General features: G+C 45.4%; 1 protein-coding gene across 2 annotated transcripts in view; it reads right to left on the reverse strand.

The window, feature by feature from the left end:
• The window catches only part of NBAS (NBAS subunit of NRZ tethering complex), a 1,762,396-nt gene that overhangs the window by 183,497 nt on the left and 1,551,352 nt on the right, over positions 1-27,547 (reverse strand). For both annotated transcript variants that reach the window (XM_069235962.1, XM_069235961.1), the window contains exon 49: positions 22,431-22,570. In XM_069235962.1, coding sequence (XP_069092063.1) covers positions 22,431-22,570 — 140 coding nt within the window. The remainder of the gene's footprint in view (positions 1-22,430; positions 22,571-27,547) is intronic.

The following is a 27,547-nucleotide window of genomic DNA, read 5'->3' on the forward strand; positions in this document are numbered from 1 at the left end:
GGACTATTTTTCCTCAGCCAAGCATGGAGCCTCAAGGCCACCAATCTGCCTAGTGAGTCTGTCGTATGCAGGCCACAACCTATTGTGAACTTAGCTGCGACTCTCCCGTCAGCAATAGTTTGGGAGGGAATGACCTGGGCCTCCTCCGGGACCTGTGGCAGCACTTGCGCAACTGTGCCCCATTAGGAATGGGTGTAATGACCCAAAAGGCATGCAGTGTTCAGTGACCACAATGTCAGGCTGGAGGAAGAAAACATCTTCTTCCCAAGCTGATCCAGCTTCTTGGATTTCCTATCTGGAGATATGGAAGAGAATGCGCCTGGGGACGTGGAGGCTTAGATAACCAAGCTCTCAGGAGTTGGGTGTTGCATCAGGAACCTTGGGTCATTTAGAGCTGGTCTATGGTGGCGGGCGATTGTCCTGTGCATAGGAGCCGCTGTGTTGGGTTTGGACCAAGGACCCAGCAGGACATCAGTGAGGACTTCATTAAAGGGCAAAAGGGGTTCAGAAGAAGAAGCTCCAGGCTGAAGCACCTCTGTCAGGAGGTTAGTCCTGACTGCCACTGAAGGCAGCTTGAGGCCCAGGACCTCAACCTCAGCCTCCGGAGCAGAGACTGAAGCCGCTGGTGCGGAACCCAAGGGGTCCCCTGCCAACTCCATGGGGTCTGAAGGCGCGCCAATGGAGTCAGACTGCCCACATATGAGACACATAACCTCATAGAACTCGCAGAGTTGGCCGGGGGTCACTACGGCTCACAGAAACTCGGGGAGAACGTAGAGTCGACCCAGATGAGGAGGTCTGGAACGACGATGCTCCTTTTACCTCGTTTTGTGGGCCAAACGGGAAGAAATCAAAGAACGTTTGTCCTTCTTTAAATTCATCTTGTGCCTCGACTTACTCAATCATCCCAAAGACTTAGAGTGGGACAACAAAGAATGGGAGCTCACAACCATATTCGGGACCTTCCTCTTGACCGAAAGCGATGCGTAGTGGAGTGCTGGGCCTTAAGTAGCTTTAGGGGCCGCTCCCTCAAAGCTTTTTGATTCATGACCCAGCACTCGGAGCATAACTTTGGGTCATGGTTGCGCTCCGAACACCACAAGAATATGAGGTGCAGATTCAGCATGGACATTATTTGATGACAGGATTTGCAAGGCTTGAACCTGGTCTTGTGTGATGACATTTCAACACCAGAAGTGAAAACACTAAAAAATCTTTCAAAAAAGATCAGTTGAAAAGTGACTGGGGGTAGCTCTTCTACAGATATGCGCTTGGCTGGCATGGAGGGATAAGAACTGACATTAGTGTGCCGGGGTGGCGCCTATATAGGTCACTCAACGTCATTTCCGGCACGCACAACGCCGACAACAGACGCAGAGCTGACCGACATTACCTAATGGCGCCCAGGGGTACTGCTTGAGAACAATCTCTGGATCCAAACTGATTGGGGAATTTCTACGGTAAGGCAAATATAAGTCTTTATTAGATACACCACATTCCTCACAAATTGTAACTTAAAATCCTCTTTAATGATAAGGTTGGATTTTCAGTCACAATTCTGAAAATGACACTTTTAGAAAAGTTGTCATTTTCCTGCTCTAATCATTTGGTGCCTGCACCAGTGTCCTGGTACACTTGACATGGTCTCAAGAGCATCAGTTTTTCATTGTATTTCCTAAATTCTGTTTAGCAACCTAATGAATTCCTCAGTAATCCTTGGCTTCTCCAGAGGGTATATTCTTTGTTTCCATGAAGAATGCCTCCCTCTCTCAAGCACAGAGTATCTTGTCTATTCCTTTTCCTGGAGATGAGGTTTCACCTTTATGGCATTCTTTTTTTTTTTTTTCCTTGGTCTGTCCGTTCTGCTACTTTCAGCGTCTTCCCTGAAACTTGCACTGATTGTTCATAAAAGGCAAAGTAAGCCAAGAAGGCATTGGCCCCATCAAAGCACTTGTACCTTTGCACAACAAAGGCAACCGCTTGCTCCAGGGCTAAACACGCACCATAATAGTTCCTGAAAGTATTATACACTTCACCAGAGACCTGAAATAATTCTAAGATATAACCACCACCCAGAATGAACTCCACCAGCTCCCACTCCATACCAGCATTATGATTAAGAACAGCTATATCTGTAAGGTCACCGTGAACAAAACCCCTTCCTATCTTCCAGATAAACAAATCATCTCCAGTGGATCAAGATACACTGACAGCCAAGATGTCATCAAACTGGAGAAAAACTGTATAAGAGAAAAAACAGGATAAAACCAGCCTTCTCCAGCCACACATCCAAGACACGGAGGTACTTCAAAGTTACATTCAGAATGACCAAACCAGCATCCAATTGAAAAAAGAACTGAAATCTCACTGAAGGAAAGTAGCAACTTTCTGGCATAGTTGTCCCCACGTTTTCCCTAGTGTCATTATGTTTAGACTGTAGTAAACTGGGATCCTGCTAGCCAGGTCCTCAGTATCAGTGTTCTCTACCCTAAATTTAGTTGTATGGTGACTGTTACACCCCACAATTGCCATACTGGTGCACCCATGTAAGACCCTAGTATATGGTACTTAGGTACCCAGGGCATTAGTACACCGGGGGTACCCCATGGGCTGCCGCATTTATTGTGCCACCCATGGGGGGGGGCAAGTAAACTGTGACTACAGGCCTGCCATTGCCGCCTGTGTGAAATGGTGCATGCATCTTTCACTACAGATATTAGGCTTGTCTTATACCATGGTCACTACTCTCTGACCCTGTAAGCCACCCCTAAAGTAGGCCCTTCAGCCCAAATGCAGGGTGCGGGCTCTTAGTGTGAGGGCACCCTTGAATGAGCAGAAGTGTCCCTATAAACCCCAGACTCCATTTCCTGGGCTTTGTAGTGCGGGGAAGCCATCTTAAGGTATGCAGTGGACACTGGCCAACACGAGTTGTCTAACTACATTGTGGCTTCACCGAACATAAGCATGTTTGGTATCAAACATGTTGGAATCATGCACCTACACCGATTCCAGTGCTACCTGCATGATACCATGTACTCTGAGGGTTCCCTAGGGGAATCCCAGAGAGTCTGCGGGTCTGCATGCCAGCCCGTGCTGCAGCCGACCACAGACACTGTTCTGCTCTCCTGCTGCTGAGTCTAACTCGGGCAGGGTAAGGCAGAACAAAGAATTTCCTGTAAGACAGAGGTGTGACCACCTCTTCTTTAGAAAAAGGTGTCTCTGGGCTAGAGTGGTGGTGCCCCCAGGCTGCTTTGAAGGGCACATCTGGTGCCCTCCTTGCATAAACCTGTTTCACCAGAGCAGGAACCCTAAGGTTCCTGCTCGGGCATTAAACCACACAAAGGAAAGGGGAGTGACCACCCGGCTGTCCAGCTACTCACCTAGGGAGGTGCACTGAGCTCTGCCAGGTGGCCACTTGATTCTGCCACCCTGGAAATAAGATGCGCAGAGGCCCCTTGGAGCATCTGGCTGGTTAGTCCAGCTGGTCGACGTCCTAGACCCCCTCTGATAGGTGGGTCACTGCGCAAGTGTCCGACCCCCTTCCTGAATTACTTAAGGACCCGCCCCAGAGGTTGGGCCCCCAGATTTGTCTGCAAGACTTCAGGAACCGTCTGCAAGTCTCCTCTGCAAGACAATTCTGCAGCCTGGACACCGGAACTGCTGCTGTTTTTCGCTGGAACCAAGAGCGAGACTGTAACCAGTAGGAGGGCTTCTACTGCAAATGTATTTCCAAGTTCTGCAAAGACTTCTGCTACCCCGTGGCAGAGCATCCCATAGAGTCACTGGGACTCTGCCAGCACTAAGGAAAAGCAAGAAGGAATCTCTCTTGGAGTGAAAGAGTCACTCGCCGGCACCTGCAGGCACACACACCAATGACGACGACTCGCTTGTGGATCCTGCAATCCCATGGACTGTACAAGGCTCTACAAGAAAGGTGGTGTCATAAGGAATCTTGTTCTCTGACAAGACTATGGATTTGGGGGGAAAGCACTTCAGCATTGCAGGCAACTGTGTTCCTCTTACACCAGATGGCAGCTGTCAGCCCAACACTCCCGGCTCACTAGCAGGTCTCACCAAAACCCAACTGGTAAAGGTGACTTGGCAGCCTTGCATGTACTCTGAGGACCCCTTAGGGAAATCGTGGTGGATTCCACATACACACACATAGGCAAGAATAGAGATACAGAACAGTTTTCAATACATTTATGAAATGAACTGTAAACTACAATAAAAGGCATGAGTTGCAATGATAAGGTTAATGAGGAACAATTAAATCAGGGTTGTGAAAATTATATATGTGAATATAAACAACCTCAAAATATTGTCATAACATGAGCATACAATTCCTAACTAAAAGTCTAATCTTCAGCTCCTAAGCAAGAGCACAGCGATGTAAGCCAAATCTGTCCGTAGAGGGTCAACGAGAAGCATACCCCACCCCTGTTACCTTGGTACACCGTCAGGCTGCCATTCCCCAGATCAGGATCCGTGGAGACACAAAGGCTGAGGTCTACCGAAAACCGGCATGCAGCATGGATGAAAATTCTGGCGAGAATCCCCTCAAATGCCCTTTCTCCTAAAAGATGTTTTTATAGTGGACATGTTTATGTTCATGCACAGAATTCTGACGAAGGTATGTACCTAAGGTCTGGACTGTTTACCCAGTCTTGGGGCCGGCAATACAAAATATTATTCTGTGTGCCTTGCATTCTGTTCTTGAGATTCCTGGGAAAAGAACATGATGCAAAATATGTCATCCATAGCACTGACAATGAAGCCTTAGCAGAAAAGCAAATGATAACGAAATTAAAACAGTGGCACTAAAAAAGAAATAATAAAATGAATAAAACTGAATACAGAAATACAGAGCATGATTAGTAGATAAAAGGGCAAAGGCCGCAAGCCTAAACTAAGCTATCACTGCGCCCAAGCGACTAACTAAATTGGACCCCCAACACCCTCCCCTATTGCTGGAACACGGGTGCGAAGTCCAAGCCCTAATGTTAAAAGTGCTCTAATAAAAGAGTAAAAAGTCAAAAAAGCAAGGATAAAAATATACATAAGACACAAATGTCTAAGTTGACAAGCCAAGCAGGCCAACAAACAGGCCGAATTAAAAGGCAATATGGTTTCATGTATTAATTTTGAAAAAACCCAATGGTCAAATTCTAACAATAATCATGTACCTGCAAAAAGTCCCCGATGTCATCAAGAGAGATTGAGACCAGGAAGGACTCCACTTCGGCAGGTAACACGTTGATTAAGGTATTGGAAGAAGGATTCACAAAGCAGAAGTTTGCAGAAGCCTCCAGTATAGACTGAACTGCATAGGTAGCTCTGTCCATTGTGCCAGATGTCATTGGAACCTGTAAATCCAAAAGCGGTGGCTCATAGGATGCCTCACAAATCAAATGCAGTCACAAGGAGTATGTCTGTGAAAGAACCCTCATTGAGAATGGAAAATGTCACTTACCCAGTGTACATCTGTTCGTGGCATGAGTTGCTGCAGATTCACATGCTGTGCACAGTCCGCCGTCTGGTGTTGGGCTCGGAGTGTTACAAGTTGTTTTTCTTCGAAGAAGTCTTTTCGAGTCACGAGACCGAGGGACTCCTCCCCTTTCGGTTCCATTGCGCATGGGCGTCGACTCCATCTTAGATTGTTTTCCCCGCAGAGGGTGAGGTAGGAGTTGTGTATGTTAATCATAGTGCCCATGCAATGGAATGAATACGTATGTACATAATAAAGGTTAAAGTAATATATTTACAAATGTACAATTGTTTAAGATCTACTTCTAAACGGCTACAGGCTCCCGGGGAGGCGGGTGGGCGCATGTGAATCTGCAGCAACTCATGCCACGAACAGATGTACACTGGGTAAGTGACATTTTCCGTTCGATGGCATGTGTAGCTGCAGATACACATGCTGTGCATAGACTAGTAAGCAATTATCTCCCCAAAAGCGGTGGTTCAGCCTGTAGGAGTTGAAGTAGTTTGAAATAATGTTCTCAGTACAGCCTGACCTACTGTGGCTTGTTGTGCAGTGAACACATCTACACAGTAGTGCTTGGTAAATGTATGAGGCGTAGACCATGTTGCTGCCCCACATATTTCGTTCATTGGAATATTTCCTAGAAAGGCCATGGTAGCCCCTTTCTTTCTGGTTGAGTGTGCCTTTGGTGTAATAGGCAGCTCTCTTTTTGCTTTAAGATAGCAGGCTTGAATACACTTAACTATCCATCTGGCAATGCCTTGTTTTGAAATTGGATTTCCTGTATGAGGTTTTTGAAAGGCAATAAATAGTTGTTTTGTCTTCCTAATTTGTTTTGTTCTGTCAATGTAGTACATTAGTGCTCTCTTGATGTCTAATGCATGTATGCTCTTTCAGCTACCGAATCTGGCTGTGGGAAGAACACTGGTAATTCTACTGTTTGATTTAAGTGGAACGGTGAGATAACCTTTGGTAAGAATTTTGGATTTGTTCTTAGAACTACCTTATTTTTGTGTATTTGAATAAATGGTTCTTGTATGGTAAATGCCTGAATCTCACTCACTCTTCTTAGAGATGTGATGGCAATGAGAAATGCAACTTTCCACGTTAAGTATTGCATTTCACAAGAATGCATGGGTTCGAAAGGTGGACCCATGAGCCTTGTTAAGACAATGTTGAGGTTCCATGAAGGAACAGGTGGTGTCCTTGGTGGTATAATTCTCTTTAGGCCTTCCATAAACGCTTTAATGACAGGTATTCTAAATAGGGAAGTTGAATGAGTAATCTGCAGGTAAGCAGATATTGCGGTGAGATGTATCTTTATGGAAGAGAAAGCTAGATTTGATTTTTGCAAAGGTAGTAAATATCCTACTACATCTTTTGGAGATGCGTGCAATGGTTGAATTTGGTTATTATGGCAGTAACAAACAAATCTTTTCCATTTATTTGCATAGCAGTGTCTAGTGGAAGGTTTTCTAGCTTGTTTTATGACCTCCATACACTCTTGTGTGAGGTCTAAGTGTCCAAATTCTAGGATTTCAGGAGCCAAATTGCTAGATTCAGCGATGCTGGGTTTGGATGCCTGATCTGTTGTTTGTGTTGTGTTAACAGATCTGGTCTGTTGGGTAGCTTGACATGAGGTACTACTGACAGGTCTAGTAGTGTTGTATACCAAGGTTGTCTTGCCCATGTTGGTGCTATTAGTATGAGTTTGAGTTTGTTTTGACTCAATCTGTTTACTAGATATGGAAGGAGAGGGAGAGGGGGAAAAGCGTACGCAAATATCCCTGACCAATTCATCCATAGAGCATTGCCTTGGGATTGATGGTGTGGGAACCTGGATGCGAAGTTTTGGCATTTTGCATTTTCTTTTGTTGCAAATAGATCTATGTGAGGTGTTCCCCAAATTTGAAAGTAAGTATTCAGTATTTGGGGGTGAATTTCCCATTCGTGGACTTGTTGGTGATCCCGAGAGAGATTGTCTGCTAGCTGGTTCTGGATCCCTGGAATAAATTGTGCTATTAGGCGAATGTGGTTGTGAATTGCCCAATGCCATATTTTTTGTGTTAGGAGACACAACTGTGTCGAGTGTCCCCCCCCCTGTTTGTTTAAATAATACATTGTTGTCATGTTGTCTGTTTTGACAAGAATGTATTTGTGGGTTATCATGGGTTGAAATGCTTTCAACGCTAGAAATACTGCTAACAGTTCTAAGTGATTTATGTGAAACTTCCTTTGATGTATGTCCCATTGTCCTTGGATGCTGTGTTTATTGAGGTGTGCTCCCAACCCTGTCATGAAAGCGTCCGTTGTTATGACGTATTGTGGCACTGGGTCTTGGAAAGGCCGCCCTTTGTTTAAATTTGTACTGTTCCACCATAGAAGCGAGATGTATGTTTGGCGGTCTATCAACACCAGATCTAGAAGTTGACCCTGTGCATGTGACCATTGTGATGCTAGGCATTGTTGTAAGGGCCGCATGTGCAATCTTGCGTTTGGGACAATAGCTATGCATGAAGACATCATGCCTAGGAGTTTTAATACCATTTTTGCTTGTATCTTTTGTGTTGGATACATGGCCTGTATCACCTTGTGAAATGTTTGAACCCTTTGTGGACTTGGAGTGGCTATCCCTTCTGTTGTGTTGATTGTCACTCCTAAGTATTGCTGTGTTTGACACGGCAAAAGGTGTGACTTTGCATAGTTGATGGAGAAACCCAGCTTGTGAAGGGTCTGTATGACATACTGTGTGTGACGTGAACACCTTGTTAGCGTGTTGGTCTTGATTAACCAGTCGTCTAAGTAAGGGAACACGTGTATCTGCTGCCTTCTGATATGTGCAGCTACTACTGCCAGGCATTTTGTAAAGACTCTTGGCGCAGTTGTTATTCCGAATGGCAACACTTTGAATTGGTAATGTATTCCTTTGAATACAAACCTTAGGTATTTCCTGTGGGAAGGATGTATCAGTATGTGGAAATACGCATCCTTTAGGTCTAATGTTGTCATGTAGTCTTGCTGTTTGAGCAGTGGGATTACGTCTTGTAATGTGACCATGTGAAAGTGGTCTGATTTGATGTAGGTATTTAGTGTTCTGAGATCTAGTATTGGTCTCAGAGTTTTGTCCTTCTTTGGTATTAGAAAATACAGCGAGTAAACTCTTGTGTTTTTCTGTAGGCTTGGTACTAATTCTATTGCGTCCTTTTGTAGTAATGCTTGAACTTCTAGTCCTAGAAGATCTATATGCTGTTTTGACATATTGTGTGTTTTCGGTGGGACGTTTGGAGGGAATTTGTGAAATTCTATGCAATAGCCATGTTGGATAATTGCTAAGACCCAAGTGTCTGTTGTTATTTCTTCCCAAGATTCGTAGAATTCGCTTAGTCTTCCCCCCACTGGTGTTGCGTGATGGGGTTGTGTGACTTGTGAGTCACTGTTTATTTTGAGGGGTTTTGGGACCTTGAAATTTTACCCGACTTCTTGGGAATTGGCCTCCTCTATATTGTCCCCGAAAACCTCCCCTTTGATATTGACCCTGGTAGGTAGGTGGTCTTGTCTGTGAAGTGTTGGTTTCTGTGGGTTGACCCCGAAACCCTCCCCTAAAAGGTGTCTTCCGAAATGTGCCTCTGCTCTGCGGGGAGTAGAGTACGCCCATGGCTTTGGATGTTTCGGTGTCCTTTTTTAGTTTTTCAATGGCAGTGTCCACCTCCGGCCCAAACAATTGCTGTTCATTAAACGGCATATTGAGCACAGCCTGTTGGATTTCGGGTTTGAACCCAGAAGTGCGCAGCCAAGCGTGCCTCCGTATTGTGACTGCAGTGTTTATTGTCCTTGCAGCTGTATCGGCTGCATCCATGGAAGACCGTATCTGATTGTTCGAGATACTTTGTCCCTCTTCCACCACTTGTTGCGCTCTTTTTTGGAACTCCTTGGGAAGGTGTTCGATGAGATGTTACATTTCATCCCAATGAGCCCTGTCGTATCTTGCCAAGAGTGCTTGCGAGTTGGCGATACGCCACTGATTTGCTGCTTGTGCTGCAACTCTTTTTCCCGCTGCATCAAACTTGCGGCTCTCCTTGTCTGGAGGTGGTGAGTCGCCTGATGTATGCGAGTTGGCTCTTTTACGAGCTGCCCCCACAACTACTAAGTCCGGTGTTAGTTGTGTTGTAATAAATATTGGGTCTGTGGGAGGTGCCTTATATTTTTTCTCCACCCTTGGAGTTATGGTTCTGCCATTAACTGGCTCCTGAAATATTTGTTTTGAGTGCCTTAGCATTCCTGGGAGCATGGGAAGGCTTTGATACTGGCTATGGGTGGATGACAGGGTGTTAAAGAAAAAGTCATCCTCAATAGGTTCCGAATGTAGTGAGACATTGTGGAATTCGGCTGCCCTTGCGACCACCTGTGCATATGATGTACTGTCCTCAGGTGGTGACGGTTTATTTGGATATGAGTCTGGACTATTGTCAGACACTGGGGCGTCGTAGAGGTCCCATGCATCGGGATCATCCTGGCTCATTGTGGTATGAGCTGGTGAGTGCGTTAGTGGTGGAGTTTGCGCCGGTGATGCATGTGTTGATTGTGGTGGAGAAGGTGGTGGTGTTACTTTCTTTACCACCTTTGCTTGTGGTTGCTTGTCCCCTTGTTGGAAAACAAGTTTTCTTTTCATCTTGATTGGGGGAAGAGTGGTTATCTTCCCTGTGTCTTCCTGGATGTGATGCCTCCTTTGAGTGTAGTCAGTTTCTACAGTTTGAAGCTCTTCACCAAATCTATGCAATTGGGTGTTTAGTCCTTGTTCCTCTGTATAGGAACTAATTTTCAGTTCCGAGGATTTTTTCGGTACCGAAACCATTTCGGTAGGCTTTTTAGGCTCCGAAGAAGATTTCTTTGATTTCGGCGCGGTATCTCGGTGCCGAACATCTTCGGTGCCGCTGTCTCTGCGCCGAATTTTCTCGGAGCCGGTGTCTCGGCTCCGAGGTTGCTGTGTGGCGGTATCACGACTGGAGTCGGATGACTTCGACACCAGCATGCCCTTTTTCGGTGCCTTGGCTCGGTCACCTAGTTTTTGGGTTAAGCCATGGCCTGTTGGCAGTGGCGTCCCCTGGGCTTTTGTGGACTTTTCGTGAGTCCTAATTTTCGACGTCTTACTCACGGTTGTTATGTCTTCGGCGACGGATTCCCCCGAATCCGACTCGTGGATGGAGAACGCTTCCTCTTCGTCCTCGAACCAATGTTGTCCTGTCGGCGTGGACGCCATTTGCAATCTTCTGGCTCTTCGGTCTCTGAGCGTCTTCCTCGACCGAAACGCTCGACAGGCTTCACACGTATCCTCCTTGTGCTCCGGGGACAGGCACAAGTTACAGACCAGATGCTGATCCATATACGGATATTTGTTATGGCATTTAGGACAGAAGCGGAACGGGGTCCGTTCCATCAGTCTTGAAGTCGCACGCGGTCGGGCTGACCAGGCCCCGACGGGGGATCGAAATTACCCCGAAGGGCCACCGGAGCTCTTCAAGATTCGGTGTCGATTTGTTCTAACTAACCCGATACCGAACGAAACAATACCGACGATTTTTTCCGAGATTCTAACTACCTTTCCGACCCGAAACACGGAGCGAAAAGGAACACGTCCGAACCCGATGGCGGAAAAAAAACAATCTAAGATGGAGTCGACGCCCATGCGCAATGGAACCGAAAGGGGAGGAGTCCCTCGGTCTCGTGACTCGAAAAGACTTCTTCGAAGAAAAACAACTTGTAACACTCCGAGCCCAACACCAGACGGCGGACTGTGCACAGCATGTGTATCTGCAGCTACACATGCCATCGAACATTAACAGATCATTGTCCACTGGAGGTGCAGGCTGCACAGCAAGACACACCATAGGTGCACATTTGAACAGACACCAGATGCAATGGAAGACGGGCTGGACACACATCAAGATTGGTCTGAATGTCAGAGATCAATCCAGCTAGCCAAGCAAGGAAGCTCTGAAGTACTGCATCATAAGTTCACGACACAGCTGGGCTGATAGTAGCTCCATCACTCTGTTTTCTTGAGAGAGAACAGCCACTGCATATCAAAAATAGCAGGATTCTGCCAATTAATGCCAAAGTTATAGGGAATCCGCCAAAGGCACTCAAAAAGAGTTAGTGTATGGCTGCAGGTATTACTCCAAACACAGTCTGGAAGGTGCTAACAAACCCAGAACCGATAGTCTCAAAAAAGTGTGCAATCCCTGCAGTATTCGATGTGTTAAATATTCTGCTGACCAATTCTCCAAAATGCGTTGGGAATTTGGTATTTAATAGGGATTGTATCTCAGCTGATGATCTTTCTATCTGGAGGTCATACATCTCTCTGGCCAATGTCAGGGCCACATGTTTTTGGAATAATAGCGCCTTTAGTCTGCTGAGCTTGTCAACGTTTACATTCAAGTGTAAATGTGGGGGCCACAGGTCTGCCACTTTAATCTCTCGTGTGGGGGGAATAAAACATGGCTGCAACAAGTTACCATTTGAGTAACTAAAATCACGTAATTGGTTCCCAGCTTCATTCTGCAACAACTTTAATCATTCAGAACCACATAACTTCCATTAGAAAGTATCTGAAATACTAGATGAATCAAAAAGTCGGGAGCCCCCTTTAGATAGTTTAACAAATTTGCAACCTCTGCATTGCAAATGCCGTGCAAGTACACCTGCTTACAAATCATAGAATGACTAACAGTAGTTCCACATTCGTTTCCGCTAAGACCTCAGTTTCGCCGTTCATACATTTGAAATCGAAAGGCAACTCCCACATCCCGTGTATGTAGCCGTCTCCTAGCCACTCAAACCTGCCTACTGCAAAATGCTTTACTCCATGTATTAGCCATACTGGAGAAGGGATTTCTGCTACGGTGAAAGGCAACTTTTCTAATTTCTCAATGTTAAACACTACGTAACCTTCTTTTTTAACCATAATCTGTTGTTGTCTGGACAAATCAAAATTAGCAAATAATTCAGTAACGTTAACGTGCTAAAAGGGCACGTGACCACTTTTAAAAAACCTGCAGTGTCCAACATAAGGCGAAAGAACGCACAGAACGTGAAGCGTCTCAGGTACAGGTTAATTCGGAAGCAAGGGCCCTCATGTTTCATCATGGGGCTTGTTCTGCGTCAAACCAGCACTGCAATGTCTGATGGGACCCTTAAAGGGAGGAGACAGAGTCAATTTTACCATTTTTAATCTCTCCAGCTGATTTTTTGTAACTTTTCCTCTTTCAAGATTTCTGTCAAAGAGGCCCCTTTAAGGATCCCGTCGGACATTGCTGGCCTGACTCGGAGCAAGCCCAATGATGAAAAATATCATTTGAAAAGGAATAAGGAATGCTCTAAACAAAGCTTCCTTACCGTGTATTTGCCAATCTTTTGCTCCCCACACTCTTTTCAGTTCAATAATGTTCTTCAAATATTCATACCATTCAACAGCAAGATGGGAAACAAAAGAATAGGAGTAGATTGATTTTGTATCAGTTAGCAATAATTTTCTCATTCTGGAAGGTGGCTATTTAAAATAATATGACACAGTATTGCTGGTGTCATGTCCAGTAAAATACACAAACCTATCTGTATATTTTTCGGGACTCCCCACAGGTGGTGTTGAACAATGTTCCCACTGTGTGTAATTGTAAACTAATCTTGGTGCACCAGTTCGGTGCAGAAAGGAATGTCCATAACCGTGATAACAAAACCGTTCCCCATAATTTGCTGTGTTCAAATACACATCTTCACTTTCAAATACAGTGTAATATTCCAACTCAGACAGCATTGAATCAACTGTTAACATCCCAATCATCGGAACCAATTACAGGAGTAACTACATCACTCAGTGAAACTTTAAACACATATGGAATTTGAATGATGTCAGTAGGGCCATATATATCAAATGGTACTTTGTCCCACATAATCCCATCTGTAACTGGAACTGCTGAAATGTCACAAGGGGCAAATCTCTTCAGATCTTATGGAAGATAGGTAAGGTGTCAAACCTCGTCCACCGGCTCAACGACTGGGTGTTCAGAAAGATAATGACCATTTATCTGAAGGAAAAAAACAATGACGAAACAAATCCAAAGCAGAAAGGTAAGCAATGTCAACAGTATCCACAGGCAGTACCATAGATAAAATAAGTAATTGTTCTTAAGCCAAATGTACAGCTTACGTGTCTTTGATACAGTCTCACTTGCAGAAGCAGATAAGTCAGAAGTCATCTAGCTTGATGAAATAGCCAGAAGCAGTCTGTGCAAAGAAAGGAGCCGGTGAAGAGCTGCTGGACGGAACCATCTGTGGTGTTTCATAGTAACCATGCCATCTGCCTGGGTCAAGTTGAAATAATAGTGTTCCACATCTCGGACAGTGTTAACAGGAATCAACAGAAGCTCATTCTCCGCCATCCCCATGCTCGAGGAGGCAACTGTAGCACTGGTGTTGGCAGAAACGTTTCCTGCTTGTAGAGGTACATCCTCTCAGGTAGTGAGAGGGGAATGGGTACTACCCGAAGGACCCCTGGGTCTACTGTCCAGGATCAGCCACATGGTGCAATTTGATGTTGTCAATGGAAACAAAACTGTTCTCTCTGGAACCGGGCAGCAGTGGTATGATGACAGTTCTGGTACCTTGTAGTCCCAGGACTGGATCCGGTGCTCTGTAAGATGGGCCAAATGTCTTTTTCACAGCAATCTTTTCCCAAATTGATCCCCCACTTTAGGAATCCAGCCTGTAGATGTTGCTGGCAAATCCCTTAATCCCAAAGTGGCGGCACATGCAGATTAATTCTCATCACAAAATTGCTATAGCTCCTGTAAAACAGCAACACGTTAATTTATGTCAAACAGTGTGTCTGTTGCCACCGCACCCCAACCATCAAGATTAGGGACATACATATGTATCTCAAAGAGGGCCTCATAGGGGGTGCAACCTGCCAAGCACCTTCTGGGCGGATTATTTAATGCTCTCTGGACCCCAAATAGGTGATTAAGCCAACTATGGCCTGAACCTATTACTCTTGCTGTTAAGGTCTGCTTTAGGTCTTGATTCTTCCTCTCCACCACACTGTTTGCCTCAGGATGAAAGGGGGAGAAAAAATGGAGTTGAATACCCATCACTCCCATAGTGTCCCAGAATGCCCTAGATGCAAAAGCAGGGCCCTGGTCTGAGTGAATTGCTGCAAGTGCATATGTACTGATAAAGACAAACAAATCCTTAATAACAGCCCAAGCGTCAGCCTAACATTGAGGCCATACCCACAGGAATCTAGAACAAGAATCAACAGCAACCAAGAGGTATTTGTATACCCCATCAGGTTGTAAGGGACCTCAACGGTCCAGGTACACACACTTTAGTTGGAAATTAGGAAAGATGTCTGCAGTGGGCGTTTAATGGTGGACCTTCAATTTGCTGGAAAATGTCACAGCAAAGGACATATTGCTTGGTCTGTGTGTAACGACCTGGCCAGCAAAAGCGTTTTTGTAATAAGGATATTGTAGCCACCACACTTGCATGAGTAGAAGCAACAACCTCATGTGCTACTTTTATGAGTTCTGTCCTCCAGTCTTGGTTGGGGAATCACATGGTCTCCCATCCCTGGAATGGTTGCAAATGAAATGTTCTGGGCAGTGAGATGGTAGGAATATTTAGCTGGAAATGCTTTTGTAAAGGCTTGCCGCCAGCCAAAGCTTTCGTAGCAGCCAGCATCTCATTATCCAATCTCGTCTGAGGACAAGTTACTACAGAAACTGTAGCAACTGCAGATTTGGCAGCTTCGTCAAAGTATTTCCGACAACATGTACTCCTGTATGTACTACATGAGCGTTTGGTAGTCTGTCCTGTAGGACAGCAATCCTCCCTCACAAGTTTCTGTGTTTGATTTTGATGGTGTTCTCTTTGGAATCTCTGAAGCCATTCAGGTGCCAGTGATTCAGGTAATCATTGTATGACTTGACACAATAATATGAATCACACTCAATTAGTGTTAATATATCCAGATTGGTATGTTCCAGTGCCAGGACAAGAGCCTTAAGCTCTGCCAACTGTGCTGTGCAGTTCCCTATGGTCTGAGTGTAGGCATTCTGAGGGTGGAATGTATGATCCTTCATCACTCCGCTTATGATTGCGCAGGCAGCTGAGTATTGATGTTTAGTACCTATGGCTGGTTGTGCTGAACCAGTGTAAATGACAGTTCGGTATTGGTCTAATGATAATATATTAGTAGGTGCGGGATACTCCTGTTCCTATTGAAGGAATTCCTGAGTCTGAAGTTTTGGGTCAAAGATGTAATCTACATCAGTGACAATCAGGGAGGTTGCCCAATTAATCCAACGTGGATCTAATGCTTTTCTGTTTGGAATGATAGCTTTGGTGACTGCCTCGAGGGCTGGCACCGGGGTAACAACAATAATAATGTATTTCCCTTTGGCAAGTGGCCTCTCCGTGATGACGGCCATCTGAACAGCAGTAAGTATTTTTTCTGTGGGTGAAAAATGTTGTTCTGCATTTGACTAGAAGTGTGATTTGTATGCTATGGATATTGTGTCACCTTCATTGAATGTGACATAGATGAAGCCGACGGCACCAGCAATTATTCTGATGACTAAGTTTGCTTTATTGTCACATGTGTGTAAATGTTTTTGCTTCAAGCATGTCTTGCTAAAGTTCTCTGAGAATGTGTGTGTGTTCTGTGGTCAGTATTTGCTTTAAAAATCTGGACTAATTCAATCATAAAGTGGTTTTATGCAACGTGCAAGGTATGTATTCTTTGCTAAAGTTAAAGAAACCAAGCAATGACTGCAGTTTATTAATGCTATCAGAAGGCTGAAGTTGAGTACATTTTTCTAGAATGTGCGGGCCAGGCTCTTGCCTTAATCTGATAACTCGTATCCCAGGTATGGAACACTGAGAAAAGCAATTTTTGTTTCCTTGAAATTTAATTTATAGCCCTTGGCAGCAAACCCAAGCACGATCCAATCTACCCTGGCAAGATGAATGTTGAGGTTGTCATCTATGAGATAAATATCAGCCATGTAGGACAAAGCCTCAGGATCAATGTCATGTAATATTGATGTTACTGGGGCTGAAACTAACCCAGGGCTGTTCTTATACCCCTGAGGTAATCTGCAAAAGTGATGCTGCAAGCCTAATGAGCTAAAAGCAATACGATCCTGACTTTCAGGCACTGTATCTTGGCAGAAAAAACATTGGAAATATCCAAGGTTGTTTTGTATTTCTTCCACACTATATTGTTAATTAATGCTGTGCTGTGTGTGTTTTGTATTGCATAAGGGTGTGTGATAGTCTAAAACTCTTCTATATGAATAATCTGGTTTGGCAACAGAGAATAATGGTTTATTGATTGCAAAGACACAGGGTTCGATTAGTCCCTGGTACTTGAGTTGTGTGAGAATCTCGATCATTGGAGCTTTGGCCTCATGTTTGATAGGATATTGAGGTTGAGGCTGTGGTGAACATCTAATAGGTATTCCATGGTAGGGGGATTCTTTATCCCATCCCACGTGGTTACAGTACAGCACGGGAGCCTGCGCCAGAGCCCAATCAGTGGCATAGGCTTCCTGTATCACGTCTGAAACCAGATGGAGAAAGAAGGCAAAATGACTTCTTCCCCATGTGGGGGCTTGCGAACAAACTCTGGTGACCAATCTTTTTAATTAAGTTTAATTTTTCCCCAAAAATTACTTCAATAGTGTGCTTTATGTCTCCTTCTATTTGGCTATTTAGTTCATAAACCCTGACGGGTGGGGAGATGCGACTGATCGCTGTCTCTATGACGAGAAAGTCATTAGTTGCTGTCACAGCTACATGATCTATAAGATTCTGCCGACAAATTGTGACTTCTGCTGTGCTGTCTAGCAGAGATGCTGCCCACATCCTGTTATTCAGCAATGTTCTCAGCGTTGCTGGCATTTTTTACCAAAATTGCAGCCACTTTTGTCTTTTTAAATTGCGGTTTCTGTTGAGATTTGTCCTCTTTTTTAACGTAAGCTTCTGTGGAATGTTGTAAGCCCTTCTTCAGCTATGTGTAGTCACTTCATGTTTCAGACCATCCCACTCTCTAATTCCGTATATCTGGTTTGTCCTGAAAGGAACAAGAGGGAGGAATAGCAGTATACTGGTATCTATCAGGAGTTGTTAAAGTATCTTTATTTCAGAGAGTATATCTTCTGTCAGAGGACTCCGTTGCAGAGATTCTCCTCTCTGACTTCTTCTGTCTTTATTTTGTTTTTGTTTATCCCAGCATTTTGAGAACCCTCTTGTTCTTGTTTGGTACCTTCCATAGGGGTGGTACTCTGTAACTGCTGTTTAGTTCGCCTGACCCCCTGACCACCCTGTCCTACACTAGTATAGGTGTCAGAAATAATCTTTGCGAGCTTGCGCTCCTGTTCCTGTTGAGGAACCTCTTGGAGTCATTGGTGAATAACCAACGCTGCTGCTTCTCCTTTTATGTTACTTAGAATAATTGTGGATACTGGGCCAAAATTGCACACCAGTGCATTCCAAAATCCAGGGTCGGGTCATACCAATGTTTGTTTTTAATTTAACACCTCTGGTAAATTGGCAAGTGTCGGGTGACCATGCATGGTTGTCTATATAGCGGTAAAGACTGAACCCCACGTGTTACAGTCTTCTATTGAGGGGACCATGCCAAACGGCAAGCACATGGTGAGAATTATATGTTTGTCTTGGGGTCCCGTTTGGGGAAACACTGCCTCCAGCTGGTTTGTTTTTTGTGCAATTCAGAATGGAATCTTCTTTGGCTTTGTGGGTGCTTTTCCCATTATTGAGTGGACTGTTTGTGGATTCATTCCCGGGGCAGCCAATTGATGAACAGATGGAGCAGCCGTAGCTGGAGCAGTGTTCAAAGTTTGTATCATGAATTGTATTATTTGTCTGTAAATTGCTATTAGCTCGTTGTACAGTGTGCATATTTCAGCTCCTGTTATAGCCTGCACATTAGGATGTGGTGTGTACATGCCAAATGTGGACCACGTTGGTCCTTCATTGCTTAAAGGATCTAATCTTGCAGGTTGTTTTACATGTGGAAGGGTGCCATTGAACAGGTACTGATAATTTTTATGAGAGGTATCTCAGTATTGGTAAGCTCGGTACTGTTGTGGTACGTTTGCTATTCTGTATGTATGAAATGTATGTGTGTTTGCATCTACTTCTGGAAGCGTGAGCCAGGAGTAAAATATTTCTGTCCTATACGCGTTGTGGGCTTCCACAGCGAATGTGACATCCCCCCTGTCTTCTGTTAAGCCATTAGCTAACAGAAACTCCATGAACGGTTGCCTGCAGTTATCCCTGATGTTCACAGGATTTGCCATATTTGAAAATAGATGTTAGGGACAATCAACATGGGAAAAAATCATTTTAGGGTTCAAGCTTGAGCAACCTACAGCCTAGATAGGTGGTCTCTATTTAACTGAAAAGGATCGCCCCTAACACTACGGGCATCTCTGTGTGATGGTACTTAGGGTATCTTCAGTGTGTGTGAGACAGAGCTACTCAGGAGACTCGTAGAATTAGTGCTTACACCATTGTTGGGTGCCATGTCATGAGGACTCTTGTTCTCTGATGAGACTGCTGGATTTGGGGCAGCAACACTTTATGGTAATAGGGAACTGAGTCACACCTACACCAGATGGCAGCTGTCGGCCCAACCCACCTGGCTCACTAGCAGTACCTCAACAAAACCGAACCGGTAAAGGTGATTTGTGGCAGCCTTGCATGGACTCTGAAGACCCGTCATGGAAATCGTGGTGGAAACAGGTCTTACCCTTTTCTCTCCACATAAAAGTCTCTTACACACACATAGGCAAGAAAAGAGATGCAGAACAGTTTTCAATACATTTATTGAAATGACAGCAATCTGTGATAAAATGCAGGACGTGCAATGATTAGGATAATGAGGAACAACGAAATCAGGATTGTGAAAATTAGAGATGTGAATATAAACATCCCCTACTTATTGTCCTAACATGAGCATAAATTCCTACCTAAAATCCTAATCTCTAGCCCCTGAGCAACAGCATGGTGATGTAAGCCAAATCTTTCCGTACAGTGTCCATGAGAAGCACACCCTACCCTTGTTACACGGTCAGGCTGCCACTCACCAGATCAGGATTCATGGAAAAACAAAGGCTGAGGTCTACCGAAAAACGGCATGCAGCATGGATGGAAATTCTGGCGGGAATCCCATCTCATGCCCTTTCTCCTACAAGATGTTTTTATAGTGGACATGTTCATGCACAGAAGTCTGACGCAGGCATGTACCTAAGCACTGGACTGTCTACCCAGTCTTGGGCCGGCAATACAAAATAATATTCTGTGTGCCTCACATTCAGTTCTTGTGATTCCGGGGAAAAGAACATGATGCAAAATGTGTCATCCATAGCACTGATAATGACACTTTCGCAGAATAGCAACTGATAATCAAATTAAAACATTGCCACTAGCAAAAGCAATAATGAAACAAATAATGCTGAATACAGAAATACATAGCATGATTACTAGGTGAAAGGGCCGCAAGACTAAGCCAAGCTATCACTGTGCCCGAGTGACTAACTAAAATGGACGCACGACAGTGGTGGTTCTGTGGCTCTCCAGAGGTCTGATCTGTCTTCCTTACAACTAGGAAGTCGGTGGTCCTTTGCTGGAGCTGCTTGACTGGAACCCTTGTGCACAGCGTCTGCTTGTCGGTGCCAGGGCTTGTTGGCTCTTCAGTCCTAGCTCCAAGAAGCCCGGGCCTCTAGCACTCGCCAGCTCAAAGATCAATGTCCTCTCTGCAACTTCTGCGATGGGGACATCCCTTTTTGCTGTGCTTTTGAGGCCTCCCTAAAACTGCCTGTGCCTGATGCCAGAGGGTCCTGCTGGGGCATCCATTGATTCTTGCTGGCTTTCCTCCATGCTGAGGGCTGGCCCTGATATACCTGCCAATTTGGGGTGACCTGGACCTTGATGGTCCCGACCAATCCTGCAAACTCCGTGCAATGCTTCCATGCATTTGCTAAGGCTTGTTAAATATAACACACACTGGTGTGGTTCTTTCCTGTGAATATACCACAGCCTGAACTGTGTGGTAATTGCAACCGCTTTACACCCTCCTGGATAAGCCTTAGCTGCTATCCACAGCTACACCTATGAGAGCTCTGGTTATCTAGAGGCACCTACACTATCACTAAGGGTTGCCTGGACTCAGTACATGGTGTCTCACCTATAGGTGAACACCATTTGCTGAGCCAGCCTCCTACAATCACCTCTTCAAAGCACACTAATGCCCTCATTTCACCGCCCGCCAAGGCTGAACCGCCAAACGGCTGCTTATGCGGCAGCAAACCTACTGGCCGCATTTCAACATCCCCGCAGGGCCGTCGTGCTGAAACAGAGTTTCTGCCCGCCAGCCCACTGGGGATGTGGGCCGTAGCATTGCAGCTGGCTCCTAATGAAGCCAGCGGCAATGTGGCGGTGCGGCAGGTGCAGCAGCACCCGTCGCGAAATTGCGATGGGGCTATGCCTGGGGGACCCTGCACTGCCCATGCCAAGTAGATGGGCAGTGCAGGGGCCCCGCGAGTCCCCTTACCGCCAGCCTGCCATGGACAGGCTGGCAGTAATGGGAGCCCTGGCGGATTGCGACCGCCGGGACCACCATGGCGGTAAACCGCCAGTCCCGGCAGTGTGACTGCGGCGGTACCGCAGTGGTCAAAATGTGGCATTTCGTACCGCCAGCCTGTTGGCGGTACAAACGCCACTTTAACCCTGGTGGTCGGTGACAGCCAAGGTTGAAATGAGGCCCTTAATCTCTAAAATTCAAATACCTCCTTACAATTTCCTTTTAAATGTATTCATCCCTCCCAGAGTTCTATAAACGATCTTGGATTGCACTTTATAAACACATACATTTAATATTTTGCTTCCCTAGGCTCATGCCCTTGCTTTTAGCTTTTGAGTGTGCTGGACTGCGAACTTTCAAATATAATGGAATTTAAATTATTTGGGTGTCAAGAATTCAATGCATCCCCATCAGGCAAGACATGCCCATAAAATACAGACCTATTGGTTAGACCATCATCTGGGACTGCATTTTTCAAGACCTTAAAACACGTGTAAGTAATATAATTTGAGAGATGACATTTGATTTTCAGGAGAATAAATCATCAGGCTGTGATTTTACTGTCCTAAATGTACACAACCCCCCTCCTGCGGGCCTATCTTGCAAATTCATTGGGAACTACATCAATGACACATGACACTAAAGGAAAGTTAGCAACATGCTTTCTACTAATCATTGACATGTAAAGATGACAGCCTGCTGAGTGTCTGTAAAAAAGGTAATTTAACAGCTCCCCTTGAAGGACAGATAAACGGTTGACTGACTGCCGAGCTCTTAAAAGAGGAGAGAAAGCAACTAGCTGTAAATTACAAAACTCAGGGGCGCGCGATTGCTAAAAGCCAGCACAGACCCTTCAGCGAGTGTCAGTCAGAGGTAGTAAATGTTACCGGAAGGCGTAGGCAGGCCTTAGATGAAAAAAATAATTCGAAACAATAAGTTTAAACGCTTTTTTTGCCTGAAAGCAAGACCAGTAAAATCATTGAGTGTCTGCCATGTTCACCCTCTCGAGGCGTCAAGAAATCCTTCAAAGGCTCCTAGGTGCATGCGTGTTTCCAAGAAGTACATCTCGTTAAACGGATAAACCCGAATTCATAAGCGTCTTCACAGTATCCCCCAAAAGGAAACTTCTGAGGGAAAGTATGCAATTAGATTTTCAGACTAAAACGCTGGATTTAGTTGAAATGAACGGCCTGTATCAACGGGGGCACAGAATGACCCTGAAATCGGATACAGAGCAAGGAGCGTTTAATCGGGACCCGTGGAGGACACACTTACAGGGTCGCACTTGTGACGGGGGGCCAGGCTTCCAGGAGCAGGGCTAAGTGCTGGAACTGTGCCGCGCTCTGGCTGGAGCCCAGGAGATCCAGGAAGAGAGAATGCCGCTTCTCCTCGCCCTCAATGTCACATACATCCACCTGGAAAGGAGGGGAAGAAAGGGACTGCTTTAATAGGCACGGTTTACACTACTACTAATAATGATAACAATAACAGTAATAATAACAACAACAAAACAACAATAATAGTAATAATAATAATAACAATAACAGTAACAATAACAACAAAACAACAATAATAGTAATAATAATAACAGTAACAATAATAACAACAAAACAACAATAATAGTAATAATAATAATGATACCACCTTCGGTAACACTTTTTCTGGTGGATAACATAACTACAGATTCCACCCATCACAATTCTCCCTGGCACCAGGTGGGAACCAGACACATTTTACAGCAACTACTACTCCTGTGAGGAGGTAGATCGTGCCACAGAACTCTGCAGTGGCCTCGTCCCACAAACAAAAGTGATAGCGAGGAGTTACATGTAGGCCCCACCCCTGTGTGCTGTCGCCAGTTTACAACACAGCATTCCGCACCGAAGTCACTGGGTGTTAATAAAAAACATAGAATGTTTTATGGATGGTATATTACCACAATGGTGTTCGGGTGTTATTTTTGATTTAGATGAGCATGTTCCTTCAACAATGCCTTGGTGGATATGTAGTGCTCTATTGACTTTCCTTAACTATGCTGTTCACCGTAAATTTAAAACTTTTATTTCTTCCACTGATAATGATGGCTTCTTTGATGATAGCATGTATTTGAGAGCTTGATTTATAGTGTTCTATTGGCTTTTTCTACTATGTTGTGTCTCACATTTCAAATTTCTTTCCGATCACTGGTGACACTGGCTTTCTGGGTTATAATGTAGAAAAATGAGTTTCGCTCCTCCTCTAATTGATTCTCTGTATACAAATCTATTTTAGCCCTGAAGAAGTCAGCTGTTATTTATGCAGAGCAGGAAGCTGGCCTGGTGTGTGGTGAGCACCTACGGTGTTATCACCGTAGACAGTGTCTAGGAAGCCAGGGCTCTAAAGAGGTAACTGTGGATGAGAAGTCAAGACTTATCTAGGAGACATGCAAAGCTTATTCAATACCACTACAATCACACAACACTTACACACATGAAAGAACCACACAGTTTTACAAAAATAAAGGTATTTTATTATAGTAACACAAATACAAAAATACTGCATAAGCAATACCCCAACTGGAGGTAAGTAAACACACTATTGTATACACATTAGCAACAAGAAAGTAGCATAAAAAAGCAATAGCAAATAGTGAGGGCCCTAGGGGCGGGCCAAACCATATACTAAAAAAGTGGAATGTGAAAGGAAGCCCCCTACCCAAGGAAGTAGAATCAGTAGAGGGGAGCTGGAGGAACTAGGAACCCCAAGAGGTGAGTACCAGAGTGACCCCCAGTGAGCAGAAGAGCAGAGGTAAGTACCTGCTTTTCCCCAAAACCAATAGGAGGACTTTGGAAGAGGATTGTGCAAGACCCAGACAAAACTGGAAGAATCCAAATGTGGATCCTGACGGAGGAGGACCTGCAAAGGAAGGGGACCAAGTCCAGTTCATGATGGAGTGTCCGGTTGTGGCAGGAGCCACTACCTACCTTTCTGTGGATACAGGACCAGGTTGATGGTGGATGAAGAAGGTTAGCAGTGCAGCAAAGGAGCAGAGGAGGAGTTCCAGTGGTGCTGGAATACCACCAGCAAGCCTTGGCAAATGCTAGAGTCAGAGAAGACCGTTTTGCAAGGCTGAAGAGGACCAGCAAGGTCCAGGGGACTCGACCCAAAGAGGGGAGTCAGAGGTTACCCTCAGCAACTGGGAGAATCACAAGAGGAGGAGGCAGCCCCCACAGGTGACCCATGGGCAGCAGGCACAGAAGTCGCAGTGAGGACAACTGACCACACCTGAAAAAGTGTCCCACGTCACTGGAGCAGCAGGTAAGAGACTGTTCGTTGCAGGAAGAGGTGCTGGGAGCCGAGGCTAGAAGGAACCTGAAGATCCCTGGGAACAAACCAAACTTGGTAGCTGCAAGAGTTGTAGTACACGGGAGTAGTGTCCTGGAAGGAGAGACAAGGGCTTACCATCTCCCAATTTGGATAGCTGGTAGACAGGACCCAGGGGACCACTCCAGACCACCTCCTGTGATGCAGGATCCACGCAGTTCCGGAGGAGAGAAGATCCACGCAGCTGGTAGTAGTTGTAGTTGGTGACTTCGGAAGGAGGGGAATGACTCCTTCACTCCAAGGGAGATTCCTTCTTACTTCTTGTGCAGGCTGAAGACTCGTCGCCCGCAGAGGATGCACAGCCAGAGAAATGTTGCAGTTGCTGGAAGGAGCCGGAGAAACAATGTTGCAGAGCGGAGTCTTCGCTGATTGTCGGTTCCTGGAGAGTCCAGTTGCAGCCCCAGTGGCCAGAAGATGAAGTAAACAATGCAGAGGAGTCCTGCTGGAATCCTGCATGTCAAATCTGAGGACCCATCCAAGAAGGACACCCTAAATAGCCCAGAAAAGGGGATTGGTCACGTAGCAGGGTGACCACCTACCAGGAGGGGACTCTGACATCACCTGCCTGACCTAGCCACTCAGATGTTCCCAGGGGCCTCTGCCCACTCTGGATTCAAGATGGCAGAATCAAGTGGCTACCTGGAGGAGAATTGGGCACCACCCCTGAGGTGGTGATGGACAGGGGAGTGGTCACTCCCTTTTTCATTGTCCAGTTTCACACCAGAGCAGGGACTGGGGGTCCCTGGACTGGTGCAAACCGGTTTATGCAAGGAGGGCACCAAATGTGCCCTTCAAAGCATACCAATGGCTTGGGGAGGCTACCCCTCCCGAGCCCTGTAACACCTATTTCCAAGGGAGAGGGTGTTACCTTCCTCTCCCACAGGAAATCTTTTGTTCTGCCTTCCTCTGCCTCAGCTGATCAAGCAGCAGGAGGGAAGAAACTTGGCTAAGGGGTGGCAGCAGCGTGGGCTGCCTGGAAAACCCCAGAAGACTAGTAGGAGCAATGCTGGGGATCCTCTAAGGAGGCCCCATAGTGCATGGAATCATACAACCAATACTGGCAACAGTATTGGGGCATGATTCTGACATCTTTGATACCAAACATGCCCAGGTTCGGAGTAACCATTATGTAGCTGGACACAGGTAGACTTGTGTCCAGTACACAGGTAAAATGGCTTCCCCGCAGTTACGAAGTCCAGTGTAATGGAGCTGGAGTTTGTAGTGGCACCTCTGCTCAGACAGTGGTGCCCTCACACACAGGTACCTGCACCCTGCTCTCTGGGCTAGGAAGGCCTACCATAGGGGTGACTTACAGTGACCTGGGTGCAGTGACCTGTAATGAAAGGGTGCACGCACCTTTTCACGCAGGCTGCAATGGTAGGCCTGCAGACACATTTTGCATGAGCTCCCATGGATGGCATAATACACGCTGCAGCCCCTAGGGAATCCCTGGTCCCCCAATGCCCTGGGTCGCTAGGTACCATATACTAGGGACTTATATGGGGGCACCTGTATGACAATTGTGAGGTGTGCCAAGACCTAAGCAACCAAATTTAGAGGGAGAGAGCACAGTCACTGGGTCCTGGTTAGCAGGATCCCAGTAAACACAGCAAAAACAGACTGACAGCTGGCAAAAAGTGGGGATAACCATGACAAAAAGAGGGTAATTTCCTACATGCGGCATTCACGAAACAAGTGTTGGTGTCGATTTGCACACTGTAACTTATACAGGCTTTTTGTGATCTATGAATGAGACTAAGCTCATTGGGAGATACTGACTCATCTGCTGAAGCTACATGGAATTTTCTTGAATATTTGAAATAAAGAATAAAAACTGGAACGATTACGTATGAACACTCCATGGTTTAATTAATGTGTGCTTGAAGCTATTAAAACATTGCATTATTTGAGGACATTTGGGGTGGTTTTCTTCCCTTCTTGAGCACAAGCTGTTATGACTGCTGTTCTCATACTTTATATTACTCTGGAAACTTAGTGAGAGCGTCGTCTATTCCAACCACCCACTTGATTTCCAAGCCACAGGCACATCTTGCTATAAAGGATGATCCATCTCAATACAGTCTGCTTCTAGACTGCCTTTCCCCTTCTTTGAGCCAGCAAATCCGAAGGACCAGCTTGGCCAGAAAGACAGAGGTATATGCAGTTAATGCTGCGCCGCCTGCAGCTAATGGACACAGATTGTGGAAGTAATCGCAATGAGGAACCTTTTTAGAAATCAATAGACTCTGTGCACATCAAGAAGGCAAGAAACAAATTAAAGCCCCAGTGTGGCATAATGAAAGGCAAAGGAGGAGACATGTATGTGAGCCCTTTTAAAAAACAGTGGCGACATAAGCATAAACAGAGAGGGCTGGTCAATGCAGAAAGCCTGAGAGGTTTGACAAATAACACGGTGCACCCAAAAAGGCCTTGCGGTACCAAAGACCAGACAAAAAGAAGCACATCAGGAAGTTTAGGCTGTAGTAGAATGACCCAATGGATTGATCCTGATGCTTGCATTAGGTCACAAACCTTTTCCAGCATCCAGACTACATCAACTCCTAGTACAGACAGTGAACAGCCATGACAATATTCACCACATCTTCAGGAAGATTGAATCTTCTCACCTAGCTCCGCTCAATTTCTACACAAGAAGGTATAGGTTGTGAAGGTTTGGGTGAAGAGCGTTACCCTGTTTTTGGGAGAGGAGGTACTACTGAAGACCTTGATGGGGAAGGGGGCAGACACTGAATCAGCAGGTCGGAGTACTAGACTCTCCAGGTGCAGTGTGGGGGTATCAGAATGAGCTGAACCCAATCCCTCCTGACCTCTTCAGAACGCAGGGTTCTGAAGAGGATGAACATGTAAAGGAGAAAAGGATCTCCCACAGAATATTGAGGCGGAAATTCTAGAGTGCAAAAAGCTTGACAATGAGCATCCTATCTGTGGTGAGAAGATCTACCTAAGGCACACACACTAGAAAAATATGCCTTTAATAACCTCAAAACGCAGACATCAATATTGGTCCA

This window comes from Pleurodeles waltl, chromosome 5 (assembly GCF_031143425.1).
Source record: "Pleurodeles waltl isolate 20211129_DDA chromosome 5, aPleWal1.hap1.20221129, whole genome shotgun sequence".
NCBI classification, from domain to species: domain Eukaryota; kingdom Metazoa; phylum Chordata; class Amphibia; order Caudata; family Salamandridae; genus Pleurodeles; species Pleurodeles waltl.